This window comes from Diabrotica undecimpunctata, chromosome 10, assembly GCF_040954645.1.
Source record: "Diabrotica undecimpunctata isolate CICGRU chromosome 10, icDiaUnde3, whole genome shotgun sequence".
In the NCBI taxonomy this organism is placed as follows: domain Eukaryota; kingdom Metazoa; phylum Arthropoda; class Insecta; order Coleoptera; family Chrysomelidae; genus Diabrotica; species Diabrotica undecimpunctata.
In genome coordinates, this window is record NC_092812.1 from 37399878 (window position 1) to 37420304 (window position 20427).

The 20427-nt window shown below is 35.4% G+C and overlaps 1 protein-coding gene across 1 annotated transcript in view; it reads right to left on the reverse strand.

Moving 5' to 3' along the window:
* Positions 1 to 1927: 1927 nt before the first annotated feature.
* egr (TNF superfamily member 12 eiger) overlaps positions 1928 to 20427 on the reverse strand; it is a 39274-nt gene continuing 20774 nt past the window's right edge. The window contains exons 2-6 of the mRNA XM_072546086.1: positions 18837 to 19207; positions 18322 to 18526; positions 13095 to 13242; positions 5963 to 6111; positions 1928 to 3157 (exon numbers count right to left, since the gene is read on the reverse strand). Coding sequence (XP_072402187.1) covers positions 2903 to 3157; positions 5963 to 6111; positions 13095 to 13242; positions 18322 to 18526; positions 18837 to 19207 — 1128 coding nt within the window. The 3' untranslated portion in view covers positions 1928 to 2902. The remainder of the gene's footprint in view (positions 3158 to 5962; positions 6112 to 13094; positions 13243 to 18321; positions 18527 to 18836; positions 19208 to 20427) is intronic.

The window sequence follows — 20427 nt, forward strand, 5'->3', positions numbered from 1 at the left end:
CCAATATCACTCTTAAACACTCTAGTTAAAGTATACGAGAGGATACTCACGGAAAGACTCTTAGTCTTCTAACTAAACAAAACTAATCCTCCTCCTCAGTCCTAATCCCTTTTGGGATGTGGTGACACCATCAGGCCTTTACAGTTTTTTCACGATTTCTCTCCATCCTTCTCTGTCCTGGGCTAGTTGTTCGGCTTCATGTAACCCTTGGTTAATCAGTATTTTTGTTTGATCTACCCAACGGCTTGGAGATCTTCCCCTAGGTCTCTTTCCTTCAACTCTACCCTCGACTATCAGTTTTTCCATCGTACCTGTTCTTCTAGCAATGTGTCCAAAATACTGCAAATATCTCTGTTGTATTTGTTTAAGCAATCTATCCTTTACTTTAAGTTGTTCTAATATCGATACGTTAGTGCGATGATCAATCCAGGATATTCTCAACATGCGGCGATATACCCACATTTCAAAAGCGTCCAGTTTATTTTTATCCGCTTTCTTTAAGGTCCACGTTTCAGATGCATATGTCGCTATGGGAAAAATAAGCGCCCTTACCAGCCTTAGTTTTGAAGCTGAACACTCCACTCAAAATGCATTGATTGAAGCAGACACTTTTATCTCACAATCCATAAATAAACACAATAGATTCGCCATATGCATATTTCTCGTCGTCCAAAAGGTTTTCGATCAACTCTGGCATACCGGACTGCCTGTATCATTTATGAAAATCATCCATTCCTATCTCTCCAATTGGACAATCCGAGTACAGGTAGCCAACAAACTCTCAACACTAATTACTTTAGTAGCTGGAGTCCCACTCAGTTTTAGCTCCTATATTATACACAATATATAATAGTGACATTCATGACATAAATGACACGGCATTACTTACCGCAGGTACCCTCAGGAAGACACAGAGACACACATCTATGTTCGACAGAGCACAAATTGAACTAAAAAAAATAGTGAGATGGTACAACTGATAGCGGGTCACTCTATAGAAAAAACTATAGATATCAGCGCTACATGGAGAAAAAATTTGAAACGTATAAACCAAATAAGGAGGAACCTGTAGAAGAATATTGGCAAAAGATAAAGACAAACGTGAAATGTGACACCACATTAAATAATAAAAAAAGGGAAAGAACACCATGGTGGAATAAAGAGGTAAAAATCGAAATAAAGAAAAGAAAACTTTGTTAAAAGAATATATACAAGACAAAACGCAACAAAAATATTAAAGATACAAAATAAACTGATTAAAAGTTACAGCAATGGTCAAACATTAGAAAAAAACCGAGACAAGTTTGGAGAAAAAAATATTAAACTTTAATACATTATTTAATTTTAAGGACGTACGAAGTTCGGCGGGGCAGCTAATTTATATAATTTAATACCACCAGCCGCGGTTTCGGCTACAGAGTGCCTTTCTCAAGTGATGTTTTCTTATTATGCATCTACATTTTATAGTCTTTAACTGAATAAGTTGAGGAGGGGAGAACTGTTTGTCTCAAGTTGTTCATTCAAAATTATATCTATATTTTTTAATTTGTTGATTTCCATAGATTCTAATAAGGATAGAAGGTCTTTATTTTGAATGTGAATGAATTGAAATTGTTCAGTAGAAGAGTGATCACTCTAATAGCGCATTTTTATCCAGTCTACGTTTTACCATGTGCTTGACAGCGGATCCAAGCCGGTTCTGGATCACAGTATTTTGAAGCGAATGCTGTTTTATGAGCGTTGTTTTTTGGTATAGATATATGGACTCAGGGATTAGTTCTTTGATTTTCTTTTTGGTTAGTCCATTTTCACAATGGTTTTGAACAACGTGACGAGTTCCTAAGTTTGTTCAGTGCTACAGTATAAGTCTAAATATATGCTTGTGTGGTATATAAAGGGTCGAAAAATATCAAATAAGAACACAGTATGTTTAGTTATAATATATTACTAGACTACAAAAATATAAACGTATTTTTCCTTTCAAGATTAAAAATATAATCTAAGAATAGGACATTATAAAATATGAAAATATAGCTCTGATAAATATGGCACTTATTATAGGATTATAAATTAAGGTACATGCTCTGGCCCTAGTATAAAACTAGTCATTGGTATTATTAAATAAAATAAACAATAAGCTAGACTGTTATTAAAAATTTTCCTTATTCTAAACAGATCAAATCACCAACCGAAGCAACAAAAACACTAGTTTGTGAACTGGCATCAAAATGATGCAAAAAATTATTTTTATTACATAAAAATTTAAATTATATGGCACGGTCTCATTTACAAGCTTGTAAATAGTTCTTATGGCACTGGTAATGTGGTCAGATGATCTGAGGATTGATTGAACTGAACATCAAAACATTTTGGCACAACTTGCTGTAAAAATTTGAAAAATCGAGGAAATGGTGCGATTAATAATTAATAACAGAACAGGCATGAAAGAATATAGTACTAATTAAAAACTAAATTAAAAAAATTCAAGATCCAAAGAATTTTAAATACTTTATCCGTCAATAATCAGATGATAAGTTGTTTTCTTTTATGAAAAAAATTAACATCGTAACTAAGACAAAATATTGTTACGGTAACTAGTATCCGCAATACTTTTTTTAACAGTCAACTACGTAAAAAGTTAAAGCAATACGAGCCAGAGGGAACAAAGTCTCTGGGCGATTCAAAAACCACTGAATATTATGATATATAAGAAAAAAACAGAGTCTAAGAAACTAATAAGAATAAGAATGGCCTGTAATGCCAGAACCATTAAGTAAAACTTGATTCATTCTAACCAAGAACTTGTATCAATTCCATGAAATCTAAGAAACAACCATTAGTAATCACAAAACATGAACAAAATAACAAAATTAATCATTAGATTATAACACTTAATGAATCATTAAACTCTCGCATCCCCCAACTTGATGACTCCAAAGAACGATTTGCCAGTTTCGAACTTTGAAAGCATTCCTTCGGTTATATCCTCAATGGAGAGTTTATCGTTAGCTGAAAAGTGTTCCACGCCCGCTGTGAAACATGTGTTGCCTCTGAGTTTTCTCTCTGTGGAGTGGATGGTGTTAGTGCATTGGAAGATCATTTGGTCGTTCTTAAGCACTCTGTAGCCAGTAACATCGTGCTCATCCAGATAGTACACCTGAAATCCAAAATGATAAAATAATAACAAAATATTATTACTGATCCAAAGAAACTTAAACAGTAATTTGGATGAACCTCAAACGAATTGATTAAAATAATATATTTATTAATTTATTTTCATTTTTATTAATTAATTTATTTATATTATTATTATTATTATTTATATAATATTTTTAGGCGCACACACATCGAATTTGGACGGTCGATAAAAGTTCGATCGAACAAATTCCTTTGGTAGCGCGAAACCACTTCCATCGAACAATTATCGACCGTCAAAATTCGTTGTCTATAGGCTTAACCTTACTTCCTCTTCCAAGAATTATGCAGAGCTGAAAACACTTTCGCCATCAAGAGAAGATATCGGAAGTTTCTGTTTGGGACGGCCAATGCTAAAAAATGGTCTTTTCCTTCTTCCTCTTTATAAGCAATTCTGCTTTTTTATTTACCTCTCTGGAAGGTTGTCACTCTCCATCTTTTGCGCGGTCGTCCGATACTTCTGCTGATTGGTGACTTCTTCTTAGCCTTCTGTCGTCCATGTTTGGAAATAGGCCTCTCCCAACAATTTGTTCCGGCTATTCTTTTAATGTCATCAACCCATCTCATCTGTGGTCTTCCTCTTGGTCGTTTACTTTCGTAAGGTCTCCAATGTTGTATTGTAGTATTCCAACGTTGGTCTTTTTGTCTAGCAGTGTGGCCCGCGAAGCTTCATTTAAGTTTGGCAATTTTTGTTGCTATGTCCTCGACTTTTGTTTTGGATCTTACCCAGTCGTTCCTCTTTTTATCTGACAGTCGTATACCTAACATTGCTCTTTCCATTGTTCTTTTTGTTGTGGCTAGTTTATTCATGTTTGCCTTGGTTAGGGTCCAGGTTTGACATCCATATGTCATGATAGGAAGGATGCATTGGTTAAACACTTTGCTCCTCAAGTATTGGGGTATTTTGCGGTTCTTAAGTATCCAGCTAAGTTTTCCAAATCCTGCCCATGCTAGTCTTGCTCTTCTAGTAATTTCCGCGCTTTGGTTCTCTTTGTCAAGTCTCAGGATTTGGCCTAGGTAGATATATTCCTGGAGGTGACTTATCTCTTGCTATTTTGACAACACGGACCTCCTCCATTCTGCTTATGTGGTTATTCCATTCTTTTTTCTATTTTGTGTCCGTTAATTTATACGCTGTACGTTACATTTTCTTCTAATGTCTTCACTTCTCTTTCGATCTCTCAGCGTATTTCCTGTAATTCTTTTCAGTACTCTTATCTTTGCCGTTTCCAGTAGCCTTTGCGTTGTGGCTGTGTCGGGTCTTGTTTCTGAGGCATACGCCATTATTGGCCTTACACTGGCTTTATAAATTCTTGAGCCCCATGTTCTTCAATTTAATCATGAATAAAATCATTAAAACCGTTAACAAAGAAAGAGGATACAGAATGAGAAACGAAGAATTAAAAAAACTGGTCAGTGTGGCGAAACCCGACCTGTAACGGCTTTCATACTTATTGCATAGGTACAAAAAGACCCGTAGGTGCAGTCCGTATTTTATAGTTTTAAGAGAATCAATTTTACAAGTAAAAGTTGTTAAATATTAAATATAAATCGGACCGGATATTTTTGAGATATACCTGCTCCTTTTAACCATTTTAGAGTTACATGGTCTTAATTTCCTTTTCGTCTTATACTGATCAAGTATTCCCGCATGAAAACTTTGTGGAAATCAAGTTGTAGTAAGTTGAATGGTTTTGCCTCTAGGGGGTGTATGTGAAATTTATCTCACGGAAGGATTTGAGAACGAAAGCTTGTCCCATGACGTAATTGAAACAGAAAGTTGCAAAACATGTTCCGAGGCATATACTACATTATAACCTAAGTAACAGAAAACTTTTCTGAAAGAGTTTGTACTCATCGTTTTATACTTGCGTTTGAGAATATTTTAGACAGGGGTCGGCATAAGTCAGGCAACAAATTTGCATTAAGAGAAAAAATTCAGCGTCAAATTGAATTTGTTTAAAGAAATTACAAAAGGGATTCGAAAAGGGTTACTGTGAGTATTCAAATTGATATCCATCTTGACCAATACATTTACTGCAATGGAGAGGCAGGTCCGGCGAAGCATGGTAAGCTGTCCGCGAAGATTTTCAAATTCTTCTTCAATTACAGTTCGGAGGTCGGGAAGGGTGCGTGGTCCTCTTGCAAAAATATGGTCCTTGAGAAGGACTCACAGCAAGAAATCGCAGGGTGTCAAGTCTCATGACCGTGCGGGTCACTCAACGATTCCTCGTCTACCTATAGATTCTCCAAAATGAATACTAAGGTACCCCCGGACACATGCCGCGTAGTGCGGCGAAGCTCCATCCTACATGAAATGATGGATGTTCGCGGATTGTTGTCAATTTGCCCATGTAAATCTTCGAGCATTTCAAGATAACTTTGGCCCGTCACGTTACCCTCAAAAAAGTATGGACCCAAGAGAACTTTTGCATGGATACCTGCTGACACAGGCACCTCGGGCAGGTTTAATTCTTATTGAATAAAGACGTGAGGATTCTGGTCGTTCCTTTCCACACAATTATGCTGATTGACCGTACCGTTCAGCTTGAAGGTTGCTTCATCCCACCACAAAATCATCCTCGTGAGGTGCGTGGAGAAGACGCGGACCTGTCATTACACAGAACTGTCTGAAGCACGAACATGCGTTGTTTTAATTTTTTCAACAGCGTTGCCAGACTTATGAGCATTGCCGAACTTAAGCTGATTTTTCGAGAGCATTGCCTGACTTATGCCGACCTCCGTATATATAAGTGAACTAACTTACTTGAGAATAGACAAAATACAGTCCAGAGTCTTTAATAGTAAGATATCCGTTATTTAAGGTGAAGTGAGAGTCCATTCCCAAGGAACGTACCCAACTAGCTGCTTTCCAGTCTATGAATCGACTGTGAGGATGTCTTAGATGACCATTTCCTATAAAAATCAAAAGAAATAACTTTTAATCCAAAGGCACACGATTATATATTTTACTGGAACGTCAATAATAATTATCGTTTCTAAGAAAATTTTAGGAAAAATTTTAATAACTTAAACTTGAATCTACAGATTTTATATATGTAGATAATTTTTTGTAAATGGTCTTTTATACACGTATAATGAATTTTATACTTGTTTCCCTCATATTTATTTCAGGATTGCTATAATTATATGGTTACTCGTAGTTTTTATGATATCGTGTTGGTGAGAAAGAGAAACTTCATACAAACTACCTATTTTCAACTCTTTCGATAAAATTTTCTGCTTCGAAGAGCAAAAAACAATCATTCATTACAGCAACAATCAGTTGCTGTAATAAATGATTTCCATTGTTTGCTACAGCTTCTTCAGTAGAACACTAAACGCTATCGAAGGCTTTCCGTAGGTCGACGAACAACATATGAATTTCTTGATTCCTGAATTCTGGCGATTCCTGAAGATGGCAATCTTTTTTTTTATTATTTGGTTTAATAAGAAAATGTGGTCAGTAGTGGATCGATCCAAACGAAATCCTGCTTATTCTTTTCTCAATTCGATTCTTTAAAACCCTTCTATAAGATTATTCTACGCACAGATCCGGATACAGCTATTCCTCTTTAATTTTTACAATTGTTCTTGTCTCCCTTTTATGCACAGTACTGAGATGATGTTTTCCATTCCTTAGGCATTTCGCTTGTATTTATGGCGCTATCTACGGGATGTCGCTAGACGTTCCATACTTTTGAACCACAATTTTGAAAATAGGTTTATTTTGATTTCGATTTCCACATCAGAAATTTTCAAGATAGTAAATATTGAGACTGTTTTTAAATTCGCCTTCTTTTAAACTAAATAATAGACTTTGATACTATCAGTAGAACAAAGAAGATCTTCAAGAAATATTAGTTTACTTTTTATACCCACTGTATATGTTTTATATGAATAACGGTTTTTTTTTCGTGTTATTATTAGAGTCTTTGGCGCTTCCAGTTTTCAAGTTTGTTTAGAATTTCAAAGTAATTATTAGGGCGTGAAATTAAAGTTTTGACGTTAAAATTAAGGCCTTCAGACTGCTGCAAAAAAATGATAAATTTTGTTTTCTATTACAGATTTAATTAATGTTCGAAACTCATTTACTTTACTTAGTTTGCTTTTCGAAAGGATCCGACTACAAAATTAATAATAATATAATTCCTAAGTGACCCTCCTGGATGTTTAATGTATGATGAATATATATCGTTTAAGTAGGAAATACTAAAAGAATTAAGATTCTTGAAGAAAGTGCAAGGAATTGAAGACCTACGAGATAATAAAAAAAGGTATAAAAAAGCAGCACGGAAAGAAATTGGGACAACTCAAGGAAAAAGAAGAAATCACTGGTCTAATACGGAACGTACTCAAGCAATAGAAAATAAGAGGAAAGTAAGAATAAAATAGTGGAAATCCTTTGCCAATATGTTACAGAATTGATAGTGAGAGACTAGCACAAATAGCAAGAAGGCTGGGAAGCATATCAAGCAGACCGGGAATATGGTTTGCGTAGGGTTTAGGGGTAAATTAGGTGGCAAATACCTAGTAGGACAAATGCATATTCTTATGAACGAGATTTGGAATGATGAAAAGATTCCTAGCGACCGGAAAACCGGGATTATATGCTCAATTTATAAAAAAAGGGGATAAACTGAAATGTGAAAAATATCGCGGTTTAATCCTCTTGTACACGGCGTACAAAGTTATTTCTTACATACTAAATAAACAACTCCAGAAACTAACTGAAAATATTGTCGGGGAATATCAATATTCCCGTTTTCGACAAGGAAGATCTACAACTGATCAGCTATTCACAGTGAAACAAAGTCTAAACAAATCATGGGAATACTACATTGACGTCCACAACATATTCATAGATTTCAAACAGGCCTACGACTCAATTAATAGAAAAAAGTTATATCAAATATTGCATAGCTTTAACATCCAGAGTACAACATGAGCTCACTGAGAACTTTTCAATAGTCAAAGGATTAAATCAAGGAGACGGGTTTTCACCAGCATTATTTAACTTGACTCTCGAATATGTGATATGACAGCTGAATATAGGAAGACGGAATCTCCTAGCAAATAAATCAATACAGATTGCCGATGCCATTAGCATTATGTCTCGCAGAACAGAAGAGGTGGCAGAAATATATTCACAATTAAAAACAGGCGCAGAAGAGGTCGGACTAGAAATAAATATTCAAAAGACAAAAAAGCTAGGTGTTCCCCTCAAAAAACACACACTGGATATCGAAAATCAGGGTCTACAAAACTATTATCAGACCAAGAATACGTTATGGATGCGAGACATGGGTAATGACAGAAGACACAAAACAAAAGCTGAAAGTCTTCGAAAGAAAAGTCCCAAGGAAGATATTTGGACTTTATGGATATTAATGCAAACGGAGTATGGAGATCCAGGTACAACCATGAACTCTACCAACTATTCCAAGAGGCACCGATCTCAGAATTCGTTAAATTTCAGAGACTTTGATTGGCTGGTCATGTGTCCAAAATGAGCCTTAGATAGTAAAATGCATAGGGCACAAGGCACAAGACCAAAAGGAAGACCACGGAAAATATGGGAGGATGAAGTGGCAGTGGACGCACAAAAGTTGCTAGACGTGAGAACCTGAAGATGATCGGCGCAGACCGGCAATTGGAGATAAAGAGATAATTGGAGAGAGAGAGATAGAGGGTTTAAGACATATATTGGACTTGGCTGACATGACTGGCGAAAAATTTCAAGAGGTTGTCATGTTGATGTTCAAAAACAATTGTTCGAAGATAGTGAAGAATTCCAACAACCAAAGTGTCCTAGTGTAATAACAATCTTAAAAATCATGAGAAAGGACTCAGACCAAAATTTTATTTCGCCGAAAGATTAGGTGAGCGGGGCGATTATCGAAAAGCTCCGAATGAATACAATAAAGAACTTAGAAGGGTAAAAACAGGCTCCATAAAATTGTCTATCCTCAAATAAATATATCCTTATTCCAACAGGAGAATTCGACAGCGACAGGAACTCCTCGAGACCATTAAGTCACCAACAATTCAGTCAAAAATCAGGACTAAGCTCACAATCATAACAGGCTTTCTTACTGGACATGCGCCGTCAAGGGACACCTGCTTGCAAGGTAACTGTTTCAGGGAGATTTACGCTGCAGACTATGCGTCAGAGAATTTAACATTATCAACTATATTTTGCCTAACTGCGAGATACTAGTTTGCGGGCTATAACCACTTTTTGGATAGCACCAAGTCACTCCAAAATACTATGATATCTATCTATTAGACATGTACAAGCTGGTATAGGGTTGAAAACAACAAACAACAGAACACCAGGAACAATCTTTAAAATATGGCGAGATAGCTCACAGTCAACATCACAAATAGGATAGAAAAGCTGAGTGAAACAATCTAGGAACTTATAAGAACGAACATTTTCATCGCATTCAGACAAATAAACCATATATACCAATCGACTCTGGTATTTTCTTATCACATACCACTTGATTACAGCCCATCCGGCTTCAATCCAAAAATTGTCTTAAAACTTCTTATCTCAATAAGCTTTCAACCCTTGAATTATTCAGTTCACAAATTATCTTTGTATGCCCGACCCAAATTCGACCTTTTCGATTAGTGCTGTATACACACATATAAGAAAATAAATCCATCCAAATCCTTTTAATATTTTAATTCAACAACGAATGGATTTCCTACTTCTATAACCAATTTGTCATGAAGATAGGACGCTATTAAAACAGCCCTTAAATAGCATGTCGCTGGCTTTAAAGGTTGTCCAGCAAACAACTTCCTACAGAGCAATGGGATCGATCCTTCCAGTAGAACATGGTTATTAAAATCTTTTCGATATTGAAACTTGGAATTGTCTGTAGACGACTTACATACCTGGTAGGGTGTTGTATTTGGAAGAGCAGTTTCTGCGCTTCGATCTATTGAGCCTCAGCCTTCGGCTTGAGTTTCGTCGTGTCGTTTAGACGAGACACCTATTATTATTAAAAAATATAGCCGTCTATCAAGGCGGTTACCTTATATATCAAATATTGTGAAAGAAAGATTATAAAAAAATAAAATAAAAATGGTCTGATCTCCCCCTGAAACGGATTTTCAATTGAAAAACAACTATAGCTTGGCAGTATGTAAATGAAATTTTGTAGAATGTTATTTTAGTCGATTTCAATCAAAATAGACAAAAAAGTTAGTGCACGGAGTCTAGATTATAAAAAAGACGGAGCATTTTTATAGTGATTGTACGTAAAAATCTAAACATTGTCTTTTAAAAATAAACATTGAATCTATTTCTGGAACTGCTGTTTTGCTAAAAGTGCAGCCACTTGCTGCCAAAATTAATAAAAATAAACATTAATGGTATACACAGGCAGTTTTAACTAAACAAACTCTGCATGATTTTTGGTATGCACTGGGGATAAAAAGTATAAAAATATTTTCGCGTAACACATGTGAATGTCAACACAGACTAAAAATAAAAAACATGTGGTTTCAACAAATTTACGCCATTGCCATGTAAAAAATAATATACACTGCTTGTTAGAGAAAAAATTGTAGATGACGCATTTAAAAGAGAAGACAAAAAAATCTTCAAACGGAAAAACGATAATTGAAAATATACAAGTACTTAGTAGAGTAGAGAACCAGCCTTACAATATAAATACACAAAAATGGTAATAGCAAAAAATCCTACCATTGTCCTACAATTACCTTTCGACACGGCGTAAAGTTTAATTTTTTTAAACAAATTGTAACAATCAGTTTTTTCGGCTCGGACAATTTTTTCTTAATTCTTGTGGTCATTCTGAACAAAATAGTTCTATTGTAATTTTTCTGTAAACTTGATCGTTTTCGAGTTATAAACAATTTTTTTTATTTGACATCAATATGATGTTCCCATTATTACAATCTAGTCAATAAGACCAATAAGCAATATAATTCTAGCCTAACTTAACTAACAGAATCTATTAATACCAAGTTACACTCTCTAGCGTTCTTAGTTTTAATATCTTAGTTTAGTGCACCACTTTAACTTGTAGGTACACCGCACACTTTCGCACTTTAGTTTAACACACTCCATCAGATCAAGTGGTTTTATGGATCTTAGCTTGTTTTTTATTGCCTCAGTGACGGTTTCGACATTTAAGTCTTTATGGAGGTTATCGTTACGAACATACCAGGGGCATCAACTATGCCTCGAAGTACTTTGTTCTAGAATCTTTGTATGACACTTACATTGCTTGAACTGGTACATCCCCATAATTGGATACCGTAAGTCCATACCGGTTTAAGGACTTGTTGATAGATCAGAAGCATATTATATACGGATAAGGTCGAATATCGACCCAATTACCAATACATTTTTTTTATTTTAACTCGAGTTCTTCTTGCTTTTACTTAACATGTGTTTTCCATCTCAATTTAAGCTCAATGTTTTGGTTGGTAAAATCTGTATGTGTTGATTTCAGTTCATGTAATTTAATACGCCATTTGTTTGTCCACTTCTCCGTTTTGGCAATTGCATTCTGTAACTTATCTGTTGATTCAATTACGTTGTCACCAACAGCCATAATTTCTGTATCATCAGCAAACGTAGCTACAACACTTTGCTCTGAAACTGGCAGTACACTTCCTTGTGGTATCCCTGCACTAATTTTCCTTAGTTCAGAATAAGCATCTTCCTGCTTAATTCTGAAGTATTTCTGTTACAAATATGAAATTAAAATCTTTGGAGTATTGGTCAGGAAGGGCCGTTTTTATCTTATGCTCCAATCCTTCGTGCTAGACCTTGTCGAAGGCCTGTGCTACATCCAATAATAATGCTGAGCAAATCTTTTTTCCTTCAAGTGATCTTTGGATCACCTCCATGATCCGGTGGACTTGATCAATTGTAGAGTGCTGATTTCGGAATCTGAATTGGAAATCGGGGATGAGTCATCTTTCTTCGATAATAGGTTTCAACCTCTTGAGCAAGAGTTTTACGAGCAGTTTTGACATAATCAGCAATAAGGATATTGGCCGATACGACGTCATTTCATGTGGTGGTTTGCTTGGTTTGGAACCACGATGATCTCAACTACCTTCCATAATTGTGGAACACAATTTAAACGAAACGATGCATTTATTAGATTAGTAAGTTGAACCAGGGTCTTTCTAGGTAGCTTCTTATAAGGATCTTACCAGATCGTAGCCAGGCCCTTTTGTTATTAACGTTCGTAACATTATCTTAACGAACAACTTCTGGGAGAGATTCATCTATGTCTACCATATATCTTTGGAAAACACTTTCGAGATAGGCTGCAAATACTTATGCTCTTTCTTCGTTGTTTTTTGCATAACCTCCTTGTTTATTTCTTATAAAAGGCGTTTTCTTAATGGGTCTTTTAAACTCTTGGTGGTTTTCCATAGCGAGTATTCAGTGCTAGAATCACGCGCTTCATCAACAATTAAAAAACAATGTTTTTAAGCCAAAGCATAAAATGAGCCAAGAATTTTTATCAGAAGCTGATAGACGAAGGCTTGAACTTGAGTTCAGGCAGTTGATGTTTTTAAAAATAATATTTTTTAGAGAAAACTTACAACATACCTTTTTTGTTTATAATGATCCAAAAAACCTAAAAAATACATCCAGACCGAAAAAATGTATTGTTATAATTTGTTTAATAAATCTTGTTTAAAATAATTTAAACAACTTTTCGCCTGGCTAACCTCTTGAACCTTATTTCGGGGTATCTCATGAAAGTGATTAAACAAAAAAATCTCATAGGAATATTTTTCCGAACGAACCCGAGCTTTTCGCCTTGTCTACTTGTATAATAAAATATAATATAATACAATAATAAATGGTTCTTCAGTTTATTTTGACTTACCTAGATAATTAGGATGTTGACCATACACATAGCTTGAAGTATCGCCGTTAAAATGGGCGGACGCTAAAGGTTTGAGTAGTCGTCTTCTTTTAGTGAAGCCTGTGTCTCTAACAATTGTAAAGTCTGGGCTAGATGTGGACGAATCTTCCTAAATTAGATACATAATTTACTAGTATTATAATATACCTCAATATATTTAAAGGAATATGTGCATGTCACTGTCATATCTGATTAACTTTTTGTAGATATAAATATATTGTGTTGTGTTATGAGTGGTATAGAAAAGAAATATTTGTCAACTAGATAGCAGCAACTAAGGAAGGACTAAATACATGATGTCAGATCTAGAAAAAGCAGCACTAGGTGTTATGTTCCGTCCCTAGACACACACATATTGAAAAGTTTGTTTTTTCTTAATTTTCGCTTTTCTTTATGCCATTCTTTTCGTTATTCCAGTACTACAGTTAGTTGCTAGTTCTTGGATGTTGTTTTGACTATTGCGCCTTCTTAGCCATTCCACTTCTATTCGCTGTTATTTACCCATATTTTTTTTACTCCAATCTTGACTTCATTTCCTTTATCTCTTTCTTCTTGAGCAATGTTTCTAATTGTTTTCTGTATTTCTCGTTCTTTTATGGTTGCATCTTCGTTGATATATACTTTGTACTCTTTAATTTCTTTTAACTTGTGCTTTTTTCCATTATTTCTCTTTTTTCTTCTTGGTTTTCTAATTCAATTAGGCATGTTTTTTCGCCTAACTTGTGAGCATTCCTTATTTTAACCTCTACTCATATATGTTGTTTGATGAAATTGTTGATTGTTCCTTTTAACCTTGCTTGCTCATATGTGTCTATCCTAAGGCCGTTCATAACTATGTTATTTATTCGTCGGTATAACTTCCATGTTTTTTGTTATTTCTCTGAGTTCCTCCTTGATCTCTATATTTTCTTGTTTTAGTTCTGCATTTTCTGTTCTCAGCTCTCTGTTTTCCATAATGAGCTTTTCTATTGTTTCTTTGCTTACTTTTTGATTTCTTTTTATTTCCTTAATGTCATCGGTGAGGTGGCTCATTACTATTAGTAATTGATCAATTTTTGTTTCCTCATTTTTTTTTCTCTGTAGTTTTTGTTGGTGTTCTCGAGAACTTTTTGCTCTTTCTGCAAATGTTATCTTCTTCCTCGCTGTCTTTATATCTGTCCTCCCTTTTTGACCCTCCTTCTGAAAGTGTATCATCACTGTCTAAATTTTTCAGATATTTTTCCATTTTCCGTCGCCAAACACTGTCTTCCACCTCAACAGTTCAGAGAAGACAGCGTTAACCGTATTTATTTTATGTTTATTAACCGTTGTTATTTTTCTGTGTCTACCCCGCCCTAGACACATAATTTTTTTATTATTTCTTATTAAGTATTTTATTAATTATTTCTTTTCATATTTAGTTGATTAACGTGTGTCTGTATGTGTTTACGTTACCCAACTAATACGGCTCTGTAGACGTCACCCTACTATGGGCCACATAATCCAGCGCACTGAAGTAGATATAAGCAGAAAGAAAAAGAATAAAGCGATCTATAAAGGAGACCAGCGAAAATATTTAAAAAACACAATAGGTGAGGAAAAAAGCTCAAGGAAACTATTTGAAAACAACTCTTTGTACTAATGTTCTCATTCTAAAACCCTTTTGATCTCATTGACCCTGATAAATCCTCCACCCGACTGGCCTATTTACGGACGTCATCTGTGGAATTTTACTTTCCACAATTCGGTTGTGCAATTCGGCGTGTCAAGAGCTTTTAAGCCTCAGAGGCAGGCCCCAGTTTAGATCAATAAATATAATGCATAGCGACGTTAGCCATTCAAGTTCACTACTTCCCACGGGAATAAATGCCGTTCTCTCCAATGACGCGAACATTTGTGAGCTACTCCGTATGGAATGAGTAATGGGAGAGCTTTAGAGATGCAATGCTTTGCTTGAATGTTGTCTTATTGCGTTGAATTTGCAAGATTTAGTATGTTTCTTCAGTAAACAATGTAATTTATAGATTAACTAGATCATTATACAGTGTAATACAGAAGTAGGGAATTTTTGGTTGTGCTTTGAAAATAGCACAAGTTTTTATAGTAACATAATACATAATAAATATACATAAATAAATATCTAAATTATACATTTTGTATATTGTGCATATTTTTAACGTAACTTCAGGGAAACTGGATCGATTAATAATCACAGATAGAGTGGTCGGCGATCCTGTGAGTCCAAGAATATCATTTGAACAGCGGAGTTAGGTTAGATTCAGTTTTAGCAATTGAACTACTGTGATCAAAAATAAAGTACGTCTCACGTAAAATTTGGATCTTCAACCCAATAAAATTCAACTTTGATAGCTGAAGCATCGTGCATCGCATCGTGCTGTTGCATCCAGAGAAAAGCAACACACTAGATAAAGGTATATTGTACGTATCAACTTTTTCTTCTTCTTCTTCTTCTTCTTTTTATGTAGACATGTCTGTTTTTCAATGTGCCTCCATAAAAGTTACTGTTCCATCGTTTTCGTGGTCTTCCTATTGATCGTCTTCTTATTAGGGAATTGTCTCTTGCCGTCTTTACTACTCTATTTGTTGTCATTCGGCTTATATGATCGTTCCATTCTACTATTCTATTTCTTACCCAGTTCTCCACCTTGCATCTCCGGCGTATATCTGTACTTCTAGCTATGTCCCATAGAATCTTACCATCAATTTTTCCTAAGTGTTTTCATCTCTGCTGTTTCTAACATCCTCTTTGTTCTCTCTGATCTCAGATCAGGTATGTATTCTGCATGCGTGAAAGCGTGAGATGCCTTGTGCCGCTCTAGCAGCACTTGTCGCTGTGGTTGTTCCTCAGTTTTCTGAAGGCGCATCAGTAGTTTTCCGAAACTTTTCGCGGAACTGCAGCTGTGCTAGTATTGAATAAGTGTGCAGTATTTGTGAAAATATGATCATTCTTATATCTCTCTAGTAACACATTTTCTATCGCGGTTCTTCAGTTTTTCGAGAACTTTTCGGTGGTTTTCTGAAGACTAGAATACGATGCATCTATTTTTGACCACTCATTCATATTCAGCGTGCAAATATACATTAAGAAAATATATCTCCGTTCTTTCATAAATCAATATTTTTGTTCACTTGACTGTGAATAAGTGTGCTTGACGTACACTGACCACCTCAATCCAATAACTTCAGAAGGCTGTAGCTTCAGAATAAATTCAGACCTAGGTCCCATTGACTTTCTTAATCTAAGAAGTGAGAACTATCATTGACACAACTTTCGTTTAATTTGACTGGGTAGACTCTATACAACACAAATAATTGTTTTGACTTTTTGTCTAAACTCTGTATATTACAAGAAGTGATAGACGGAAAGATGATACGTCATAGTGTCTTTTTATCGAAAGTATAGTTGAAAAGAAGATGTACTAGCTACCCGACCAGTAGACGAATTGACAGTTAACAGACGAAAAGAAGACGAATTGATATGACAGCGGCCCGAAAAGAAGTCGAGAAGAAAGTTCCCACGCTCACCTGTCGCACCTGCCACGTGCCACACCTGGCGGCACATCAAATGACGCCGCTTTTTCCCACGGTCCGAAAAATTTTCCCAGGCTCATGTGCCCCAACCTCTACTGCTGAGGTAGCCTAATAAATCAAAACACTCTGTATTTAAGTATAAGAAACCCTTATAAAAGTATAGCTTATTTTTTACGGACAATTCAAAAATGTCATCTGATATAGGGTGTTCCATGAGAAAAATATAACTTTGATATATCACTCTTTTTTTAAATTGTAGTGTTAATGGCCCTGTATAGTTCTATGAAGAAAAAAACTTTGAATATTAAGTAGTTTTCCGTACAGAAACCGAGGCGCATAGGATGGCCCACCCTGTATATTTATTATTGTAAGTGGATGTTTGCACATTTTTAGACTCATACTTTCATAGTCTTTCATTTATTGTGTAAAAATTCATTATCCTTTCTCTCATGTTTCCAAAGACAAAGAAGCCTCCTCCTCCACCTTCTTTATTATTCCCACAATGCAAAAATGTGTACTTTTGCTTTGGTTTGTCGTTGTTTCTCCATCTCAAACCTCTTGTAAAGCTGTTATATAAACTTGGTATCTTTCAGTGGCAGTTGGTTGTCCTATAAGGATGACCAAAAGGCTTAAGAGTAGCTACTACTTCCAACAACATCTCGACAGAAACCAATATTAGATCCAGCGTGAAATAAGGACCATAGAACATACCTTGTAATCTTTGATATGAAGAATATCCACCCACGGATCGGTATTTTAAACTGACATAATCACAGAAATACTTCTTTAATATCACAAAAGATTTCTAATGGACCAGTGGCATGGAACCTATTCTAACCTGAAAGGTAGTTGGATGTCTAAAAAGAAAGGTCAGAAAACTAAGGAAGAGCTACCAGTATGAACAACATCGGGCAGAAACATTATAGTTTCCGAGAATATAGTAGATACCGTAAAAAAAGCTCTAATAAAACTTATCGAGTAAGGTACATGTGTTTTTCGATATGAAAAATATCGACTGTTGGACTGGGACTATAAGTTGACATATGCTGAGAAAGAGTAGCACCATTTTATCCTGCAGTTCCACCTTGATAAAGTTATGGTACTAAGCTGCCAGACGATTAAGAAAATTATAGCACGCAAATCTGCATAGCAGTTGCATGTCTACAAATATGTCTGGGAGAGAGTCCTTTAATACCATACAAACCTTTTCTTTAATAACAAAGGCTTGGGGAGTTGTTAGACTGAAGAAGTGTCTAAATCTGAAGGTGTGTGGGCGTATCTTCCAAAAGTGGAAATCGGAAGATAATATAAGCCCGTATTTTTAAACAGAATTATGATGGAGCGCTGGGCTCCGGGAAAAAGGAGTACGAGGAAGGTTGGAACAGACTACACTAGAAGCCCGACTAGTAACTCCATGGTGCTATTATTTTGCACTTAAATTTCAAAAATACCTGCCTGTAAAAATAACTTATCAACAAAAGTTTGTATTGAAGTTCTATAAATAAATCTATGATTTATTAAATAAATAAAATTATTCTTTTTGATTAATGTCTCTTAGTAATATTACTTTTGGTAAACGTTGTATACTGTAAACTAGAAATATTTACATTCGATATTCCTAGAGAATTCTTATTGTATAAAAAACATGCTTACTCACATATGAGTCCAGATAAGATCCCATTTGCTTCAAGTTCGATACCTTCACCACCCTCCTGAAAGGGCGGCTGCCATCCTCATGGTGTTTTACCCTTGACCGCCTTGAGAGTACATTGGGAGTTTTCGTTGTCCGTCTCGTATTAGTGCTGGCCCTATTATAGGAAGGCGTTGAAGGATAGGGATACGGATACACAGGCCAAGGAGACCTGCAAAATATATGGGTTTAATTTCCGCATTCGAAAAAAGAAGTCAAAATTATTTGTTGAAGCAGACACAGCTTACAATACCCTTTTGTTGATAAAGTATTTGTAGGTTGTTGCACAATCAATGCATTCAAAATATTTATTTAGCCACTAGCTTCTTATTATACACTGTTTTGTAATCGTATTTTTGTATTTTTTTATTTGTGTAGAATAATAGTTGCAGCAAATTAAGTCGAAAAGTTTCGAACTTAAATTTTTCAAAATTGTGAAGCAAAAGCAAATAATGCACATACTTAAAGATAAAATTACTTACCCTATGGACGATGGTCTAGCAGGATACTGTGTAACTGATCCTCCTCTAAGTGCATACCTTGAACTAAGATTCTTTGCTCTTCTTTCAGCGTAAGACTCACTGTTTATAATGACACCATCATCAGTAGCTGCTATAACACTTCTTTTAGATCTCGTGGCCGATGTTGCATCTTTTGTCAGATTGGCAGCTGATTGGTACTTGTCATCGCTGGTAGTTGTCAGATTTAGTCTGTGCATCAATTTTAAAAAGTAACTATCATTGGCTATGTTGGTGTCGTTGTCGGGGTTTGGGTCTTCGTCGTATTCGTATTCCAATAAATCATCGGACACTACTATTTGAGGCTCTTCTTCACTGTCGTAGACTTCAATATCCTAAAAATGAAAAAAAAAAATTCAGTTTCACTTGATAGCATTGTTATTCTATTAAACTAACTATATGTGCAAAATATACATCTGAAGCTGTTTTTTGTGGCATTTCTGTCATCGTTTAAATTTAAGGGGAATAAACCACAACTATTATAATTTTCCGTTAATACAATTAATCCTGCAGTAGCCAGTCCAAAGCCACATTGATAAAGGAGTGGAGATTAACCAGAATATAACGTTAGATCACCGAATAAAAGAATCTGATGAGCTGGAATTTGCGGTACAAAAGCTAACGGCTGTAATGCAAAACGCTGCTTGGGAATCTACTCCTATTAGAAAAAGGGGAATCCTAAAGACAACAATGTGTCATTACATATTAAACAAACTCTAACCGAAAAATGAAGAGCACGTGGAAAATGGCAGAGGTCTCGAAATCCACTCGATAAGACACAGCTAAATAGACTAACACACCAGCTGACGTCAATGCTAAATCAAGCTTGTAATGATCTATCAGGTTTTCAAGAAAACCTGATAGAAGTTGGGTGAAGTGAAGAAGTTAACGCATTTGCAGAATATTTAGAAAATATATTTACTCCAAATTTAGGTCAAAACATAAATGATGATGTAGTTAGCAAATATTTAGATGGACCCTGCCAACTATCACTTCCAATAAAAGCATTCATCCCATTCGAGGTTCGCAGAATAATAATGAGTACCAACTCTCACAAAGACTAGCTGTTGTAAGATTCTCATGGGAGAATCCTACAACATTTACCCAGGAAGGTAGTTCTCATGCTTATTATTATCTACAATAGAATGCTGCAGTTAAGCCATTTTCTAATCCAATGGAAATATGCTCATATCATAATGATTGGAAAGCCAGGTAAATTGCCTACAGAACCTTCTTCCTATCGTCCGATAAGCTTGTTACCCTTGATGTCCAAGATATTTGAACGACTCTTGCTAAATAGAATAAGCGAAACTGTAGAAACACTCGAGAACATACTACCTGAACATCAGTTTGGTTTCTGTCAAAAATATACAACAATCCAACAGTAGTAAATAAAATGAAGAAAAATTTGGAAAAAAAGACTATGTGTGTCTCAGTATTTCTCGATATTCGGCAGGCATTTGATAAAGTCTGGCACAATGGTTTGCTATATAAATTAAAATCTTTACTGCCTAGCGATACGTACCTTATCCTGAAGTCCTATATTAATGAACGT